Source organism: Eriocheir sinensis, chromosome 19 (genome assembly GCF_024679095.1).
Source record: "Eriocheir sinensis breed Jianghai 21 chromosome 19, ASM2467909v1, whole genome shotgun sequence".
In the NCBI taxonomy this organism is placed as follows: Eukaryota; Metazoa; Arthropoda; class Malacostraca; order Decapoda; family Varunidae; genus Eriocheir; species Eriocheir sinensis.
Window position 1 is genome coordinate 7,724,814 of NC_066527.1, and position 15,599 is coordinate 7,740,412.

At 46.2% G+C, this 15,599-nt stretch overlaps 1 protein-coding gene and 1 long non-coding RNA gene across 5 annotated transcripts in view; one reads left to right on the top strand and one right to left on the bottom strand.

Moving 5' to 3' along the window:
* LOC127000637 (serine/arginine repetitive matrix protein 2-like) overlaps positions 1 to 15,599 on the bottom strand; it is a 101,658-nt gene that overhangs the window by 64,123 nt on the left and 21,936 nt on the right. For all 4 annotated transcript variants that reach the window (XM_050864578.1, XM_050864577.1, XM_050864579.1 and 1 more), the window contains exon 3: positions 4,833 to 5,040. In XM_050864578.1, the coding sequence (XP_050720535.1) occupies positions 4,833 to 5,040 (208 nt within the window). The remainder of the gene's footprint in view (positions 1 to 4,832; positions 5,041 to 15,599) is intronic.
* Positions 1 to 15,599, top strand: part of LOC127000639 (uncharacterized) — a 64,955-nt gene that overhangs the window by 27,415 nt on the left and 21,941 nt on the right. The window lies entirely within an intron of this gene.

Below are 15,599 nucleotides of genomic sequence, written 5' to 3' on the forward strand. Positions count from 1 at the left end.
GAACTCGTTCTTGATTCGCTTGGACGGCTTTCTCTAGAGTCCGGGTTGATGGGTGGCCTTCAGGACAGCATGTGGGTAGTTTTAAGCCACTCGGCGGTGACTGAAAAATCCGAGGTGGTAGCGTGGGGATTCGAACCCGCGTCGTCCATCACGCGGTGAATGTGGGCCCAGTACGCTACCAATTCATCCACCGCCTACCATTCTAACATTTTGATATCCATTCTATAGTAAGGTGACCAGAACTGAACCGCTTAGTCAAGATGAGGTCTAATTAATGCTAAATATAGTTTGAGGAAGACTTCGGCGCTTCTGTTGCTTACGCTCCTTGAAATAAATCCCAGTACCCTATTTGCTCGATTTCTAGTTTGAATGCATTGTGCCCTTGGACGGAGATCAGAGCTCACTAAGACCCCTAAATCCCTCTCGCACCCAGACCTGCTTATGAGATTGTCATTTAAGCAATAGTTATATTAGGGGTTGTTCCTACCTACACTTAGAATACTGCACTTCCCTACATTGAACTCCATCTGCCATTTATCCGCCCAGTCATACAATCTGTTGAGTTCACCTTGGATAATACTAGCGTCCTGATCCGACTCAATTACTTTACCGATCTTGGTGTCATTGCAAACTTACTGACATCACTGCTAATTCCTGTATCTATAAGTCATTGATATAAATAATAAACAAAAGTGGACCTAATACCGAACCTTGTGGGAGCCCACTCGTAACACATCCCCAGTCAGATCTTTTACCATTGATTTGCACTCTTTGCTTCCTATTGCTAAGCCACGCCTTGACCCAGTTCAAAACTTTACCCTCTACTCCGTGAGCCTGTAATTTAAGCAACAGTCGATGGTGAGGAACTTTGTCAAACGTTTTACTAAAATCAAGATAGATTACATCATTATTTTCATCTCTGTCTACCGCCTCAAATACTTTATTGTAGAAGGACAAGAGACTGGTGAGGCATGACCTACCTTTCGTGAACCCATGCTGCGAGTCGTGAGTTAAGCTATGTTTCTCTAGATGCTCCTGAATGTTCCTGGCTATTATGGACTCCAGCATCTTGCCTATAACCGATGTTAAGCTAATTGGGCGATAGTTTGAAGCAGCTGACCTGTCCCCCTTTTTGAAAATCGGCGTCACATTAGCTACTTTCCATAGGCTGGGCACATAACCAGTATTTACCGACATCTTAAAGATGTCGGTTAGTGGGTCACTGAGTACATCACTAAATTCCTTTAATAACCTCGGAAATATCCCGTCAGGACCTGGCGACTTATTCTTCTTAAGCTTATCTATCTCATCCTGAACTACTTGCCTGGGAATGATTATATCCCTCAATTTATCGCCATCCCCGCCCTCGTACACCTGAACCCTTTCCGGAATAGTCGTTCGATCCTCTTGTGTGAATACTGAAAGGAAGTAGTCGTTCAACAATGTGCTCATATTTTCGTAATTTTCTACTAGCTCGCCTGTGTTTGCTTTCAGCGGTCCAATTTTCTCCCTTGTTTTTGCTCTATACATCTGAAAGAAGCCCTTAGGATTACTTTTCGCCTTATTTGCTAATTTGATCTCATAGTTTCTTTTTGCTATCCTGGTGTTTTCCTTCACTAATCTAGTTAGTTCGACATACCGGCCCCTGAGATGTGTTTCACCATTCTTTATTTTCTGATAAATTCCCTTCTTTAACCCTATCTCGTGTTTTAGTCCACGAGTCATCCACTTAGGGTCATTGTTTTCTTTTCTAAGTGTTCGCTGTGGTATATGCTGTCCTTGCTCCTCTACTATTACTCTAACTAAATTATTGTAAGGCATTTCAACCTGGTTCTCCTGCCTCTCAAACCCACAGTTCTGGACCTCATGAATCCCTAAATTATCCCAGTTTACCCCTTCAAGATGTCTGGAAGCCCCTCGTAATTTGCTCTTCTAAAATCTGGCACTAGGGTGCATACACTGCACGGTTTGCTGGGAGGTAAAGGTAGCGTATGTTTATCGGGTCAGATGGCAAACACATGTTATCTAATCAGGGAGTGGCCACTCCCAGCTTCCTGCCACCGCGTCCTGTATGGCCACTCCTATTAGATAACATGTGTTTGTTCTTGCCTCTGACCCAATAGGCGTCCCGCTAACCTCTACCCTCCCAGCAAACCGCGTGCAGTGTGGCCGTACCCTAACACTGGGTTTGGTTCGCGGGTTACCGCCCAGTCTAAGCTTAAACGAACCGTTCTGTGGTCACTATATCCTAACTATCCGCCCACCTCCAGCTCACGTAGCAAGTTTTCATTAGTAGTAGTAGTAGTAGTAGTAGTAGAGAAGAGGAAAGGGGAGGGAATGTAATAAGATAGCTAACAATAGGAAAGTAAAAGGGGAAGGAGAGGGAGGGGAGGAAAAGAGGGGAGGAAAGAAGGGAGGAAAAGGAGAGGAGGGATAAGAAAGAGGTAGGAATATTAGGAGTGGGAATAGAGGATGAGAGAGGAAGGAAGTAAGATAGAAAGGAAGGAGCCTAACACCATATACATCTTTATAATTTATATATTTTTTTTTACTTTTTTTATTCATGAAGATGCGTATCGTAATGGCACTCACCACATGACTGCCAGGCCTGTTCCACGCACCCACCACTCTGTTAGTGAACAATATATTGCTGATGTTTTTTTCTTTAAATTCTGAATACATCCAATTTAAATTCATTACTACGTGTCCTTCCCTCCTCTTGTTCTGGTAAACATCATCTTGTTCTCGTCAGCGCCATCCTCTTGCCAACGTCACACATAATGAAACCTTCGTCCAACTATAATTATTAACTCCCTTTATCCATTTACAGACTTGAACTCATTACTACGTGTCCTCCCCTCATCTTGTCAACGTCACCCTCATTAAAGCCCTTCATCCATTTACAAACGTTAACTCATTACTACGTGTCCTTCCTTCCCCTTGTTGAATCCCTTCGTCCATTTATAAGCTTGCGTCATCTCGCCCCTCGCCCTCCTGACTAAGATGCTCGGTGGCGGCTGACGCTTAACGAGCTGACCGTCAGGCTGATCGGCTAATTGACTTACCCACTCGCCGGACTCAATTACCCGCCTTCCCTGATTGCTAAGTGACCGCCATGGCGTTGTAGGTAAAGCTAATTGTTCTGGTTCAAATTACGTGTTTTGTAGGAACGTGATGTAAGATTGAATTACGCGTGTTTGGAAGAATGTGATGTAAAGAAGCTAACCTATTTATTCAACCCTTTTATTCACATCAACTCGAGCCGAACTCTTCCCTCTTCCATTACGTGATTTTGGAGAAACGTGATGCAATAAAAGTGTTTAATTTTACACGGTTTGTTCACATTAACGCGAAATAAACTCGCTAAACATGTATTATTATTGGTTTAAATATGCGATTTTTTTTTTATAGGAACGTGATGTAAAAAATTTTTTAGTTGTTTCCTTTACTCGCTTTGTCCACATTAACGCGAAATAAACTCGTTAAGTATGTATTCTATTAGTTTAAATTACGCGATTTTTATAGTAACGCGATGTAACACGGCTCATTTCGTTACCTTTTGCTCGCCTTGTTCACATCCACGCGAATTAAACTCATTAACCAACTATTCATTCTTCCACTTTTTTTTCTTTATCAGTAATGCGAACTCACCTTTACGCCGCCCCCTTCAGGGATGCTGTCACCTGTGCCTATTCTAATTAGTTGTTGGACTCATTAACTTTGCCTCACTATTGATTATCTGACATTAATAACTCCCTCTGGCCTTAATAACCGAGTAACTAATTAACCTGATCACCACCTGACGCGCTGTGTCTCGATAATGGCTCGACAAAAGTTGATGGGCGTCCAGTGGAGGTTGTTGATAAAGTGGTTAGGTTGTTAGGTGGAATGTTCGATACCTGACCTCCCTGACTCCTTCGTTCACAACAACAACAAAATAAGTACCTGACTTGCTTGTAATGGCCGGACAAAAGTTTAATGAGCGTCCAGTGGAGGTTGTTGTCTGATTTGTTTATTTGCTTGTTTGAGGAATTCTTCGTTACTTAACTCGTTCCTTCATCAACAGTATAATCATTATAACATCCTTCAATTTAGCCCACGCCCGGGAGCCACGTTCCCGTGTTTGGTGAGTGTCACAAGTGGCAAGACATGGAGCACACATGTCTGTACGGATTCTTGAAAGTGTCTATCGTGTTGGTGCTCACCACGTAACTGACTTTCATGAAGCATCAGGACTCCTCTACACTCGTAAATGACCTCCTTTCGGCCTCTCGTTCTGTTTTCTTTCACTGGAGCAGAGAGAGAATCGAGGGTGAGAAAGGAAAAAACGAAAGAAAGAAAGAAAGAAAGAAAGAAAAAAAGGAAGGAAAGAAGGTTAGAAAAGGAGAGAAAGAAGAAAGGAAGGAAGAAATAATAAAAAGAAAGAAAGAAAGAAGTGGCGTTCAGCGGGCCTTTTTGTTCCTGTTTTTGTTTCTCCCCTGCTCTGGTCCACTCCTCCACCACTCTGCCAGACAACCTGTTAGTTTGTCTTTGTTGTCTCTTAAATATGTCCACGCGGAACACATTATTACGAGTCCTGCCCGGCTCTTGTACTGCTAAACCCTTATGTGAATATTGGAAAGATGGCTGAAGTGACGGCGATGAGGTGAGGTGATGAGCCACAGGCATCACCTCACCCACCCAACACGAACACCCACTCTCATCCACTCACCCACAAGGGAACGATGGCTGAAGTGGCGGCGTGCAAACGAGACAAACAGACAGTCACTCGTTCAGCCCAACACAGCCAGACACTCCATCACCCCCCTTCCCCCTCCCCGTCAACCACTCACCCACGACGGCCAGGTAGATGAGGTGGCTGCGCGGCGGCGTGCTGGATATCTGGCACTCGTAGAGGCCGGCGTCCCGCTCCTGCAAGTGGTGGATGATCAGCAGCCACTCCTGAGCGGCGGTATGACGGGCTACGAACCGCTGGTCAGACGTGTAGGTGGAGCGGCCCACGGACAGCAGGTGCAGGTCCCGGTGGCGGATCCACGACACCTGGGGGGAGGGGAGGGGGCCATGAGGAAACACCTGGGAGAAGGACGAGTGAGGGAACACCTGGGGGGACAGTGTGTGAGGCGACAGGTGCGTGTGGGGGACAGGTGTGTGAGGGACAGGTATGTGAGGGACAGGTGTGTGAGGGACAGGTGTGTGAGGCGACAGGTGTGTGGGGGGAAAGGTGTGTGAGGCGACAGGTGTGTGGGAGACAGGTGTGTGGGGGACAGGTGTATGAGGCGACAGGTGTGTTGGGGACAGGTGTGTGGGGGACAGATGTGTGAAGGACAGGTGTGTGGGGGACAGGTATGTGGGGGACAGGTGTATGAGGCGACAGGTGTGTGGGGGACAGGTGTGTGGGGGACATGTATGTGGGGGACAGGTGCGTGAAGGACAGGTGTGTGATGGACAGGTGTGTAAGGCGACAGGTATGCGGGGAGACAGGTGTGTGGGGGACAGGAATGTGAGGGACAGGTGTATGGGGGACAGGTGTGTGAGGGACAGGTCTGTGAGGGACAGGTGTGTGAGGCGACAGGTGTATAAGAGACAGGGTGTGAGGGACAGGTGTGTGGGGGACAGGTGTGTGGGGGACAGGTGTGTGGGGGACAGGTGTGTGAGGGACAGGTGTGTGAGGGACAGGTGTTTGGGGGACAGGTGTGTGAGGGACAGGTGTTTGGGGGACAGGTGTGTAAGGGACAGGTGTGTGAGGGACAGGTGTGTCGGGGACAGGTGTGTGAGGCACAGGTGTGTGGGGGACAGGGGTGTGGGGGTCAGGTGTGTGGGGGCCAGGGGTGTGGGCCACAGGTGTGTGGGGGACAGGTGTGTGGGGGACAGGTGTGTGGGGGACAGGTATGTGAGGGACAGGTGTGTGAGGGACAGGTATATGAAGGACAGGTGTGTTAGGCGACAGGTGTGTGAGGGACAGGTGTGTGGGGGACAGGTGTGTGAGGGACAGGTGTGTAAGGCGACAGGTGTGTGAGGGACAGGTGTGTGAGGGACAGGTATATGAAGGACAGGTGTGTGAGGCGACAGGTGTGTGAGGGACAGGTATGTCAGGGACAGGTGTGTGAGGGACAGGTGTGTGAGGGACAGGTGTGTGGGGGACAGGTGTGTGAGAGACAGGTGTGTGGGAGACAGGTGTTTGGGGGACAGGTGTGTCTGGGACAGGTGTGTGAGGCGACAGGTGTGTGTATAGATGACAGGTGTGTGGGGGACAGGTTTGTGAGGGACAGGTGTGGGACACAGGTGTGTGAGGGACCGGTGTATGTGGTGGACAGGTCTGTGGGGGACAGGTGTGTGAGGCCAGGTGTGGGGGACAGGTGTGTGTGGAGGACAGGTATGTGTGAGGCGACAGGTGTGTGGTTGGACTGGTTTGTGAGGCAACAGGTGTATGTGGGGGACATTTGTGTGTGGATGACAGGTATGTGTAAGGCGACAGGTGTGTGGGGGGGACAGATGTGTGTGAGGCGACAGGTGTGTGGGGGGGACAGGTGTGTGAGGCGACAGGTGTGTGTGGGGGACAGGTGTGTGTGAGGCGACAGGTGTGTGGGGGGAGAGGTGTGTGAGGCCACAGGTCTGTGAGGGGACAGGTGTGTGAGGCGACAGGTGTGTGTAGGGGACAGGTGTGTGTGTGAGGCGACAGGTGTGTGTTGGGGACAGGTGTGTGTGTGAGGTGACAGGTGTGTATGGGGGACAGGTGTACTGAGGGACAGAGAAGAGAAGAAGGAATGGGATGCAAAAGGTGCGTGAAGTTCGTGGAGGTGCAGCCACAGAGCGGAACGTCATTGTAATTGATTATTTTTCACATGAAGGGAGGCAGCTCAAGGGCAATTAAACAAAAATACAACAAAAAAGTCCGCCAGGCGCTGCTCAAATGAAAGGAAACAGAATTAAAGGCCGAAAGAGAGGTCAATATTGGGAGAAGGTGTCTCGAAACTGCTCGCTTGAAAGAGGTTAAGTCATAAGCAGGAGGAAATACAGACAAAGGAATGCTGCTCCAGAGTTTACCAGCGGAAGGGATAAAAGAATGAAGATGTTGGTCAACTCTTGCATAAGGGATTATGACAGTATAGGGATGAGGAAGAGTAGAAAGTCTAGTGCAGCGGGGCCGCGGGAGGGGAGGGGAGGCAGCAGTTAGCAAGTTAGCTCGAAACAAGATGCTTGAACAGACGCAAGAGGGTTTTTTAAACAATAAAGGCGGCAGCTTCGGGCAAAAAAACATTAAATTATACCAAAAATCCCTCCGAGCAACACTCCTGCAAACAGATGGCGGCGGGAGTGGCCGAGAGGGAGGGTCAGACTCGGCTGGTGTCCCGTTACTCCTCCCGCGTGACAGCGTCCGAACCGGTGTGTCTATGAGAGGACATATAATAATGATGATAATGATAAAATGTGTGTGTGTGTGTGTGTGTGTGTGTGTGTGTGTGTGTGTGTGTGTGTGTGTGTGTGTGTGTGTGTGTGTGTGTGTCTGTGTGTGTGTGTGTGTTGCTATCGTTGTTGTTTTCTCGTCCCCAAAGTGAAAAATCATTGTGTTGTGCCTTCATAACTTTTCCTTCCCCTCCCGAACGGCCCTTCATATATCAGTCCTCGTGTCGCTATCGGGTCAGTGTGTGGGGAGAGCGGAGGGAGAGGGAAGAGGGGAAGGCAAGGGGGGGAGGAAGAGGGGAATGCAAGGGGGGGGGTAGGCGGGTAAGGCAGGGGAAAGGGGAGGTGGAAACGTTGCAGGTGAAGGAAGGGTCTGAAAGGGGGGAAGGGGTGGTCGGTGGGTGGTGGGGGTGAGGGAAGGGAAGAGGGAAAGGGCAGGGGTGGCGGTGTGAAGTGGGGAAAGGGGAAACATTGCAGGTGAAGGAATGGTGTGGCAGAGGGGGAAGTGGGCGTCTGTTGGGGTTGGGGGTGAGGGGAAGGGAAAGGGGGAGGCAGGGGGAAGGGGAGGGTCGGGGTGATGGTGTGATGGTGTTTTATGATACTGTTTATGTTACTGCCGACGAGGGGAGGGAGGGAGGGGAAGGGAGGGAGAGAGTAATGGAGGGAATGTATGATACTCTATTTCATTATTACACTGCTGATAGAGTTGTTGTTCCTGCTGCTGCTGTGGAGGTGGTAGTAGTAGTATTAATATTAGTAGTAGTAGTAGTGGTAGTAGTAGTAGTAGTAGTAATAGTAGCAGTAGTTTGATAATGAGCCTACTGCATGGTTCCTATTTATATTACTATCACTATTACTTTTCATTTCACTATTATATTACTATTAACATTACTCTAGTTGTGGATTATCACTTCCACAATCTCTTCATCATCTGTTACTATTATTATTACGTCAGACCAGTGAACACCGTGTCTGTGTGTGGAAGAGGATCTCGTCTGTCCACATTCGTGTGACTCTGCCTTGTGGACGCTTGTGCTGGAAAAGGTTTGCTCTTCTCAAACGCTTTTCAGCACCAGATGGTCGGATCGTGGCCCACAGGTGTGCGTGTGAGGGGGAAGGAGAGGAGCTTGATGGATTATGCAGCTGTGTAAGATAGGATGAAGCAGAATGTGTTGGTTACAAAGAGAAACTCATAGGTGTCTGTTCCTAGCAAACGGCTTTTTCTGCACGAGGTGTTCCACAAATGTGCATGGGTGGGGGAAGGAGAGGGGCGTGATGGCTTATGCAGCTGTGGATGAGGCAGAATGCGTTGGTTGCACAGAGTAGCTGTTCATGGATGTTCCTGACCATTGTGTGGTAAGGATAAAAGACAAAGGATCTCGTCTGTTTATACCTAAATGTCAATGCATACAAAATAGCCAATACCTTCTATACATAATGTGCTGCAAAGTGTTTGTTTTTATCTAATCCCTTTCAGCACAAAATGATCCACAGGTGTACGTAGGTCAGAGGGAATGAGAAGAACTGGTGGATTATGTAGGCGTGGATAATGGGATGAATGGGAATGTGTTGCGTGCAGAGAGAAGCTGTTAATTAGTAGTTGTAGCAAAAGAAAAGATGAGAGATTAGTGGGAATCCAGAGGGAGAGCGGAAAGGTAAAAGGCGAGGAAGGAATCGGCAAGGGAGAGGCTCTGTGAGAGTGAGGTCATGCGGAACGGTGAAGGGAAGTAGAATGCGTGACTGGAGGAATGCGTTACTGAGGGAATGCGGAGAGGTAAAAGACGAGGAAGGAATTGGCGAGGGAGAGGTTGCGTGAGAGTGAGGTCATGCGGAACGGTGGAGGGAAGAGAAATGCGTGACTGGAAAGAGCAAGAAAAGGAACAGAAGGCAGTGCTGGAGTAACTGTTCATGCACGGTCTTGCTGGCTGCAGGTAAGGGGGAGGGAGAGAGAAGTGGGAATTTAGAGGGAATGCGGGGAAGGAAGAGGAGAGGAAGGGATTGCCAAGGGCGAGTGTGTGAGATTGAGAGCATGAAGAACGGTGGAGGGAAGAGGAACGCGTTACTGCAAAGAACAAGAGAAGGAACGTAGCACAATTCCAGAGCAAGAGTAGGAATAGAAAGCAAGCAATACTGAAGCAATGAGGTCTTTGAGATACTTAAAGAGTGGGCGGCCAGGAGAAGTGAAGAAGTACACTGGATGGTTATGAGGCGTCCAGAAGAGGAGAGGAAGGGAGTGCGTGGTGGACGGATGAAACAAAAGAAGCAGTTGAGAATAAAAGAGAGAACACACAAAACATTGCTAGATATGAATGTGTCGGGAGAGAGAGAGAGAGAGAGAGAGAGAGAGAGAGAGAGAGAGAGAGAGAGAGAGAGAGAGAGAGAGAGAGAGAGAGAGAGAGAGAGAGAGAGAGAGAGAGAGAGAGAGAGAGAGAGAGAGAGAGAGAGAGAGAGAGAGAGAGAGAGAGAGAGAGAGAGAGAGAGAGAGAGAGAGAGAGAGAGAGAGAGAGAGAAAAAAACCGTAAAGAGTATAGATAATCAGGTCCTGGTGAACACATTGGGTCGTGAAAGTCCAGAGCGGATGATAAATTCGACGAGAAGATATCAGCAAAACATCAGGAAAAAAAAATAGCTTTACTGGAAAAAATAAAAATAGAAATGGTGGGAGGCAAGAGTGTAGCCTGAAAAGGTGTGACGGGGCGCTTGCTAAAGGAATGAAGAGATGAAGGAGGAAAGGAAGAGTCACTTGGAACCCGTGATGAATGGCAGCAGTGTGGGAGGGAGAACAGAAGGGAAAAGCAGGGGAGGAATAATGAACGTGGGGCGACCATACCCAGAGAGGAGGGAGTGGGAGATAGAGGAGACAGTGAAGAGACTAAAGGTATGACAGGCTCCGGGGACTGGCGGCACAACAGTAGAGAAGATTAACTTAGGGATGCTGCGTGTGTATGGTCTATCTTTGAAGCACTGGGAGCAGGAGAGGAGGAGGAGGAAAGCAATAAAGAGATGAAAAGTATGACAGGCTCCTGGAATCGGCGGCAGAACAGCAGAAGGGATGAGCTAAGGACGAGGTGGAGGTGTGGAGTGGATGCTGCGTGTGTGTAGTCTGGCCTGGGAGAACTGGGGGCACGTGAGATAGAAAAGACAACAAAGAGATGAAAAATATGACAGCAGAGAAGATGAACTACGGACGAGGTGGAAGTATTGAGTGGACAAGAGTAAGGTAACGGTATTTTAAAGAGCAAGAAAGGAGGAAGAGGAGGAAGATTAATTTGATAGCTGAAAGTAAATGTAAACAAAAGAGGCTGCAGAGGGTTGGTGATTTATTCTACGAGATGAAAAAGGAGAAAGTTGAAAATAAATGTAGACAAGAGTAAGAAGACAAGAGTAAGAGTAGGTAAGAGAAAAAGTAAGAGTGAGGTAGTGGTATTTGAAAGAGCAAGAGAGAGCAGACCATTGAATATACGAAGCTATACAGTGTTAGATGAAAGAGGAGAAAGTTGAAAGTAAAAGTGGACAAAGGTAAGAAGACTAGAGTATGAGTAGGTAAAAGTAAGAGTGAAGTAACGGTGTTTGAAAGAGCAAGGAAGAGAAGACCACTGAGTTTGCAAAGCCATGCTGAGTTAGGGCAGAGAGGGTTAGGGAAAGACATGCAAGAAGAGTCTGAATGTCAATACCTAGGAACGACTCTATCCGAAACTGACCTCTGTTCTTGCCTTTAACACTAACTACTATTTCCTGGAACATTGCTTAGCTTTATTTATTTATTTCCTGTTTGTGTTGACTTGAACTGCTTCCTTCCATTGCTGTAAAAAATATCAGAGTATGGAAGGGGAGGTGAGGGAAGGGGCAGCGATGGGCAGACAGGTAACAGGTAGAGAGGGAGAGAGAAGAGAGAGGAGTCAAAAAGGGAAGTGTGGGTAGGACACAAAGAACACAAAGAAAGAACAAACAACAGCAGACCTGCTGGTCCTTACGAGGTTGTTTGTGACAAGCTACACTAACTATCTAATCAAAGGTGGAAGATGAAGGACAGCAAAGGCGAAGGCTCCTCCCCACCCCCCCATCCCTCCAGCCAAAGCTGGCAGGAAAGGAAAAAGAACCATGCAGCATGGAAAAACTGCATGGAATTTATGTAGGAAAGAGGAAAGAACTACCATTACTGCTACCACTAACCGGGCGATGAAAGCGGACAAGGACACCAGTATTCGAAAGAACTTAACGTTATTACGACAATGAGTAATATCTTAGTTGCTGGCTGGATTCAAAACACTTGTCTAATCTATTCTTGAAGGCCGTAACTGTTGTACTATCAACGACATCACAAGGTAGAGAGTTCCAAACATTAACAACTCGATTGAAGAAGAAGTGTTTAGCTTCGTGCGACGAGAATCTTTTACCACTTATCTTCAAATTGTGATTTCTTCTTGTTCTATTTGATCGATCAATTGTAAAGTAATCTTCCGCATTAATATCACTGAATCCTTTGAACATTTTAAACACTTCTATTAGATCGCCTCGCATTCTTCGTTTTGATAGGCTGAATAAATTTACTTCTTTAAGCCTTTGTTCATATGGCAAATTTCTCAACCTAGGAATCATCTTTGTTACTCTTCGTTGGACCCGTTCCAACTTTTCTATGTCTTTTCTGTTGTAGGGAGACCAAAACTGTACACAGTACTCTAGACGGGGTCGAACCAACGAATTATACAGTTTTAATATTACTTTTTCCGATTTATTATTAAAGACTCGTCCGATGAAGCCAACCAATTTGTTTGCAGTTTTAACTACCTCTGAACAATGCTGACCGGGCTTTAAATCGCTTGATATAGTGATTCCAAGATCCTTTTCTTTACTTACTGCAGAAAGTTGTTGGCCATTCATTACGTACCGAACGCGATTGTTATTTTTTCCGATGTGCAACACTTTACATTTGTCAACGTTAAATTTCATTTGCCATTGATTGGCCCAACGTGCAAGTCGATCTAGATCTGATTGTAAAGCTTCTTCGTCGAGTATCGCAGTTACTTTACTAGCAATTTTTGTGTCATCAGCAAATTTTGATACTTTGCAAGTGAGCCCATCATCGATATCATTAACATAAATTAAGAAGAGCATGGGGCCAAGCACTGATCCTTGAGGTACGCCGCTTTTGACATCGAGCCAATTAGATGTAACACCGTTTAGAACTATTCTATGTTTCCGCTCAGAGAGCCAGTCCGCAAGCCAATTGTGAACGCTACCCGAGATACCGTGCGCCAGTAGTTTGCTGAGCAATCGTTGGTGGGGGACCTTGTCAAATGCCTTTTGAAAATCCAGATATATGATATCTACTGATTTGCTTCCATCGAACACCTCAAAAATATAGTGAAAAAAATCAAGTAAGTTAGTTAAACACGAACGTTTACTACGGAAGCCATGTTGCGAATTATTTATCAGATTATTTTCTTCGAAGAAGGACGGTATATAGAACAGCCTTATCCACCCAGCTCTGTCACATGCATCAGGGATATGGACATGGAGTGTGGCACATAAATCACGAACAAACGCTCTGGAAATGAGGAAAAGAGTGGTGTGTCAGGATGTGATGGGGAAAGTAATGAGAAAATGTTTGGTGTGTGGATAATAGGATCATGCATGTGGTGTGTCAGGATGTGATGGAGAAGCTAATGAGAATGTGGATGAGTTTTGGTGTGGGTGTGGCAGCAAGGGGAGTGGATTGTGGACAGTGGATTGAGTGGGTGAGATGGTGTGCTGAGATATACTGGAGTAGGACTTGTAATAAGAGTAGTAGTAGTAGTAGTAGTAGTAGTATATAGTAGTAGTAGTAGTAGTAGTAGTAGTAGTAGTAGTGGTAGTAGTAGTAGTAGTAGTAGTAGTAGTAGTAGTAGTAGTAGTAGTAGTAGTAGTAGTAATAGTATTATTAGTAGTAATAGTATTACTACTACTACTATTACTACTACTACACTAATTACTACTACTGTTACTACTACTAGTACTACTACTACTATTACTACTACTACTACTACTACTACTACTACTACTACTACTACTACTACTACTACTACTACTACTACTACTAAAACTACTACTACTAAAACTACTACTACTAAAATTACTACTACTACTACTACTACTACTACCAAACTCGCTACAACGTTTCAAACCCTGAAATATGGACGCAGAATCGATGCAAACGAGAATTCCAAACGTTTTGCCTCCGTGAGAGAGAGAGAGAGAGAGAGAGAGAGAGAGAGAGAGAGAGAGAGAGAGAGAGAGAGAGAGAGAGAGAGAGAGAGAGAGAGAGAGAGAGAGAGAGAGAGAGAGAGAGAGAGAGAGATAACATATCATTCTTCGTAAGCGGAAGTAATCTGTACTGGTCTGTCTCATTTTCTCTCTTTATTTTCCCCATTTCTTCGTGAGTCCGTTGAAGAGTTTGTCGTCCCCGCGGGAACACAAACCGCGGCGAGGGTTGCAAAAACTAATGAGCTCAGGGGCGGCGGCGGGGGGTTACCTGCCGGCCCGGGGGATTAGGAGTGAGGGGCAGGGAAGGGAGGTGAAGGATGAGATAAAGAAGGAAACGGAAGAGAAGGGAAAGATAAATTAAGGAGGGAAAGGCAAGGAAGAGGAAGAATAAGATAGCAAAGATAAAAAAAAGAGGAAGGGATGAAAAAGGAAGGGAAGGGAAGGCAGAGGAAGTATAAAATAGAAGGGAAAAGTAAGAAAAGGAAAGGTAGGAAGGGAAGGGAAGGGAATAAAAGGATAAGGTAAGGAAGGGAAGAGAAGTGAAGGGAAGTGAAGGCAGAGGAATTATAAAAGAAGGGAAGGGTAGAGAAGGGAAGGGTAGAGAAGGGAAGAGTAAGGAAAGGAGAGGAAGGGAAGGGAAGGAAAGGAGTAGAAAGAGAAGATGAGGAAGGGAAGAGAAGTGAAGGGAAGGAAAGGCAGAGGAAGTATCAAAGAGAAGGAAAGGGTAGAGAAGGGAAGAGTAGAGAAGGGAAGAGTAAGGAAAGGAGAGGAAGGGAAGGGAAGGAAAGGAGTAGAAAGAGAAGATGAGGAAGGAAAGAGAAGTGAAAGGAAGGGAAGGCAGAGGAAGTATCAAAGAGAAGGGAAGGGTAGAGAAGGGAAGAGTAGGGAAAGGAAAGGAAGGGAAGCGAAGATAAAGAGCTTGTGATGGGGGAATACACGGACTGGGGGGAGGGGGAACTGGGAAGGGGATCTTTTTCGGCCGGAGGCTGGTTAAAAACAAAAATAGAAAAATAAAAAAATAACTAACAATTTTACCTCGAACACAATGCCACAAAAACCTAAAATGAATGTTGGCAGTTTGACGCTTTGAAAATAATGTTAAAAAATATGTGCACGGACGCTGAGGGAAAGTAAACCGATGTGTGAATTATCCTTTACGCCCGGAAACAAAGAGAAGGTGAGGAAGGGAAGAGAAGGAAAGGGAAGAGAAGGAAAGGGAAGGGAAGGCAGAGGAAGTATGAGAGAGAAGGGAAGGGTAGAGAAGGGAAGAGTAAGGAAAGGAAAGGAAGGGAAGCGAAAGGAAGGGAGTAGAAAGAGAAGGTGAGGAAGAGAAGAGAAGGGAAGGGAAAGGAAGGCAGAGGAAGTATGAGAGAGAAGGGAAGGGAGAGGAAGGAGAAAGGAAAGGAAAGGAAAGATGAGGTGAAGGATGAAATAAAGAAGGAAAACGAAGAGAAGGGAAAGATAAATTAGGGAAGGGAAGGCAAGGAAGAGGAAGAATAAGATAGCAAAGATATGGAAAGAGGAAGGGAAGAGATGTGAAGGGAAGGGAATGAGAAAAAAAAGTAGAAGAATATGGTACCTTTCCCCTCCTACAAAGTGATGGAAATATGAAAGAAAGAATGAAGGGAGGAATGAGCGAGGGAATGAAAGACAGACACAAATAACGAAGGAAAGAATGAAGGAGTGACGGAGTGGAAGACAGAAACAAATAACGAAGGAAAGAATGAAGGAAGAAGTAACTGAGTGAAAGGCATAAAGAAATAACGAAGGAAAGAATAAGGGAAGGAAGGAATGAAACAGTGACCGAATGAAAGACAGAAACAAGTAAGGAAGGAAAGAATGAAAGAAGGAATGACCGAATGAAAGGCAGAAACAGATGGCGAAGGAGAGAATGAAGGAATGAAGGAGTGACCGAATAGACGCAAGAAACAAAGGAACGTTGAGACATTCGTAGG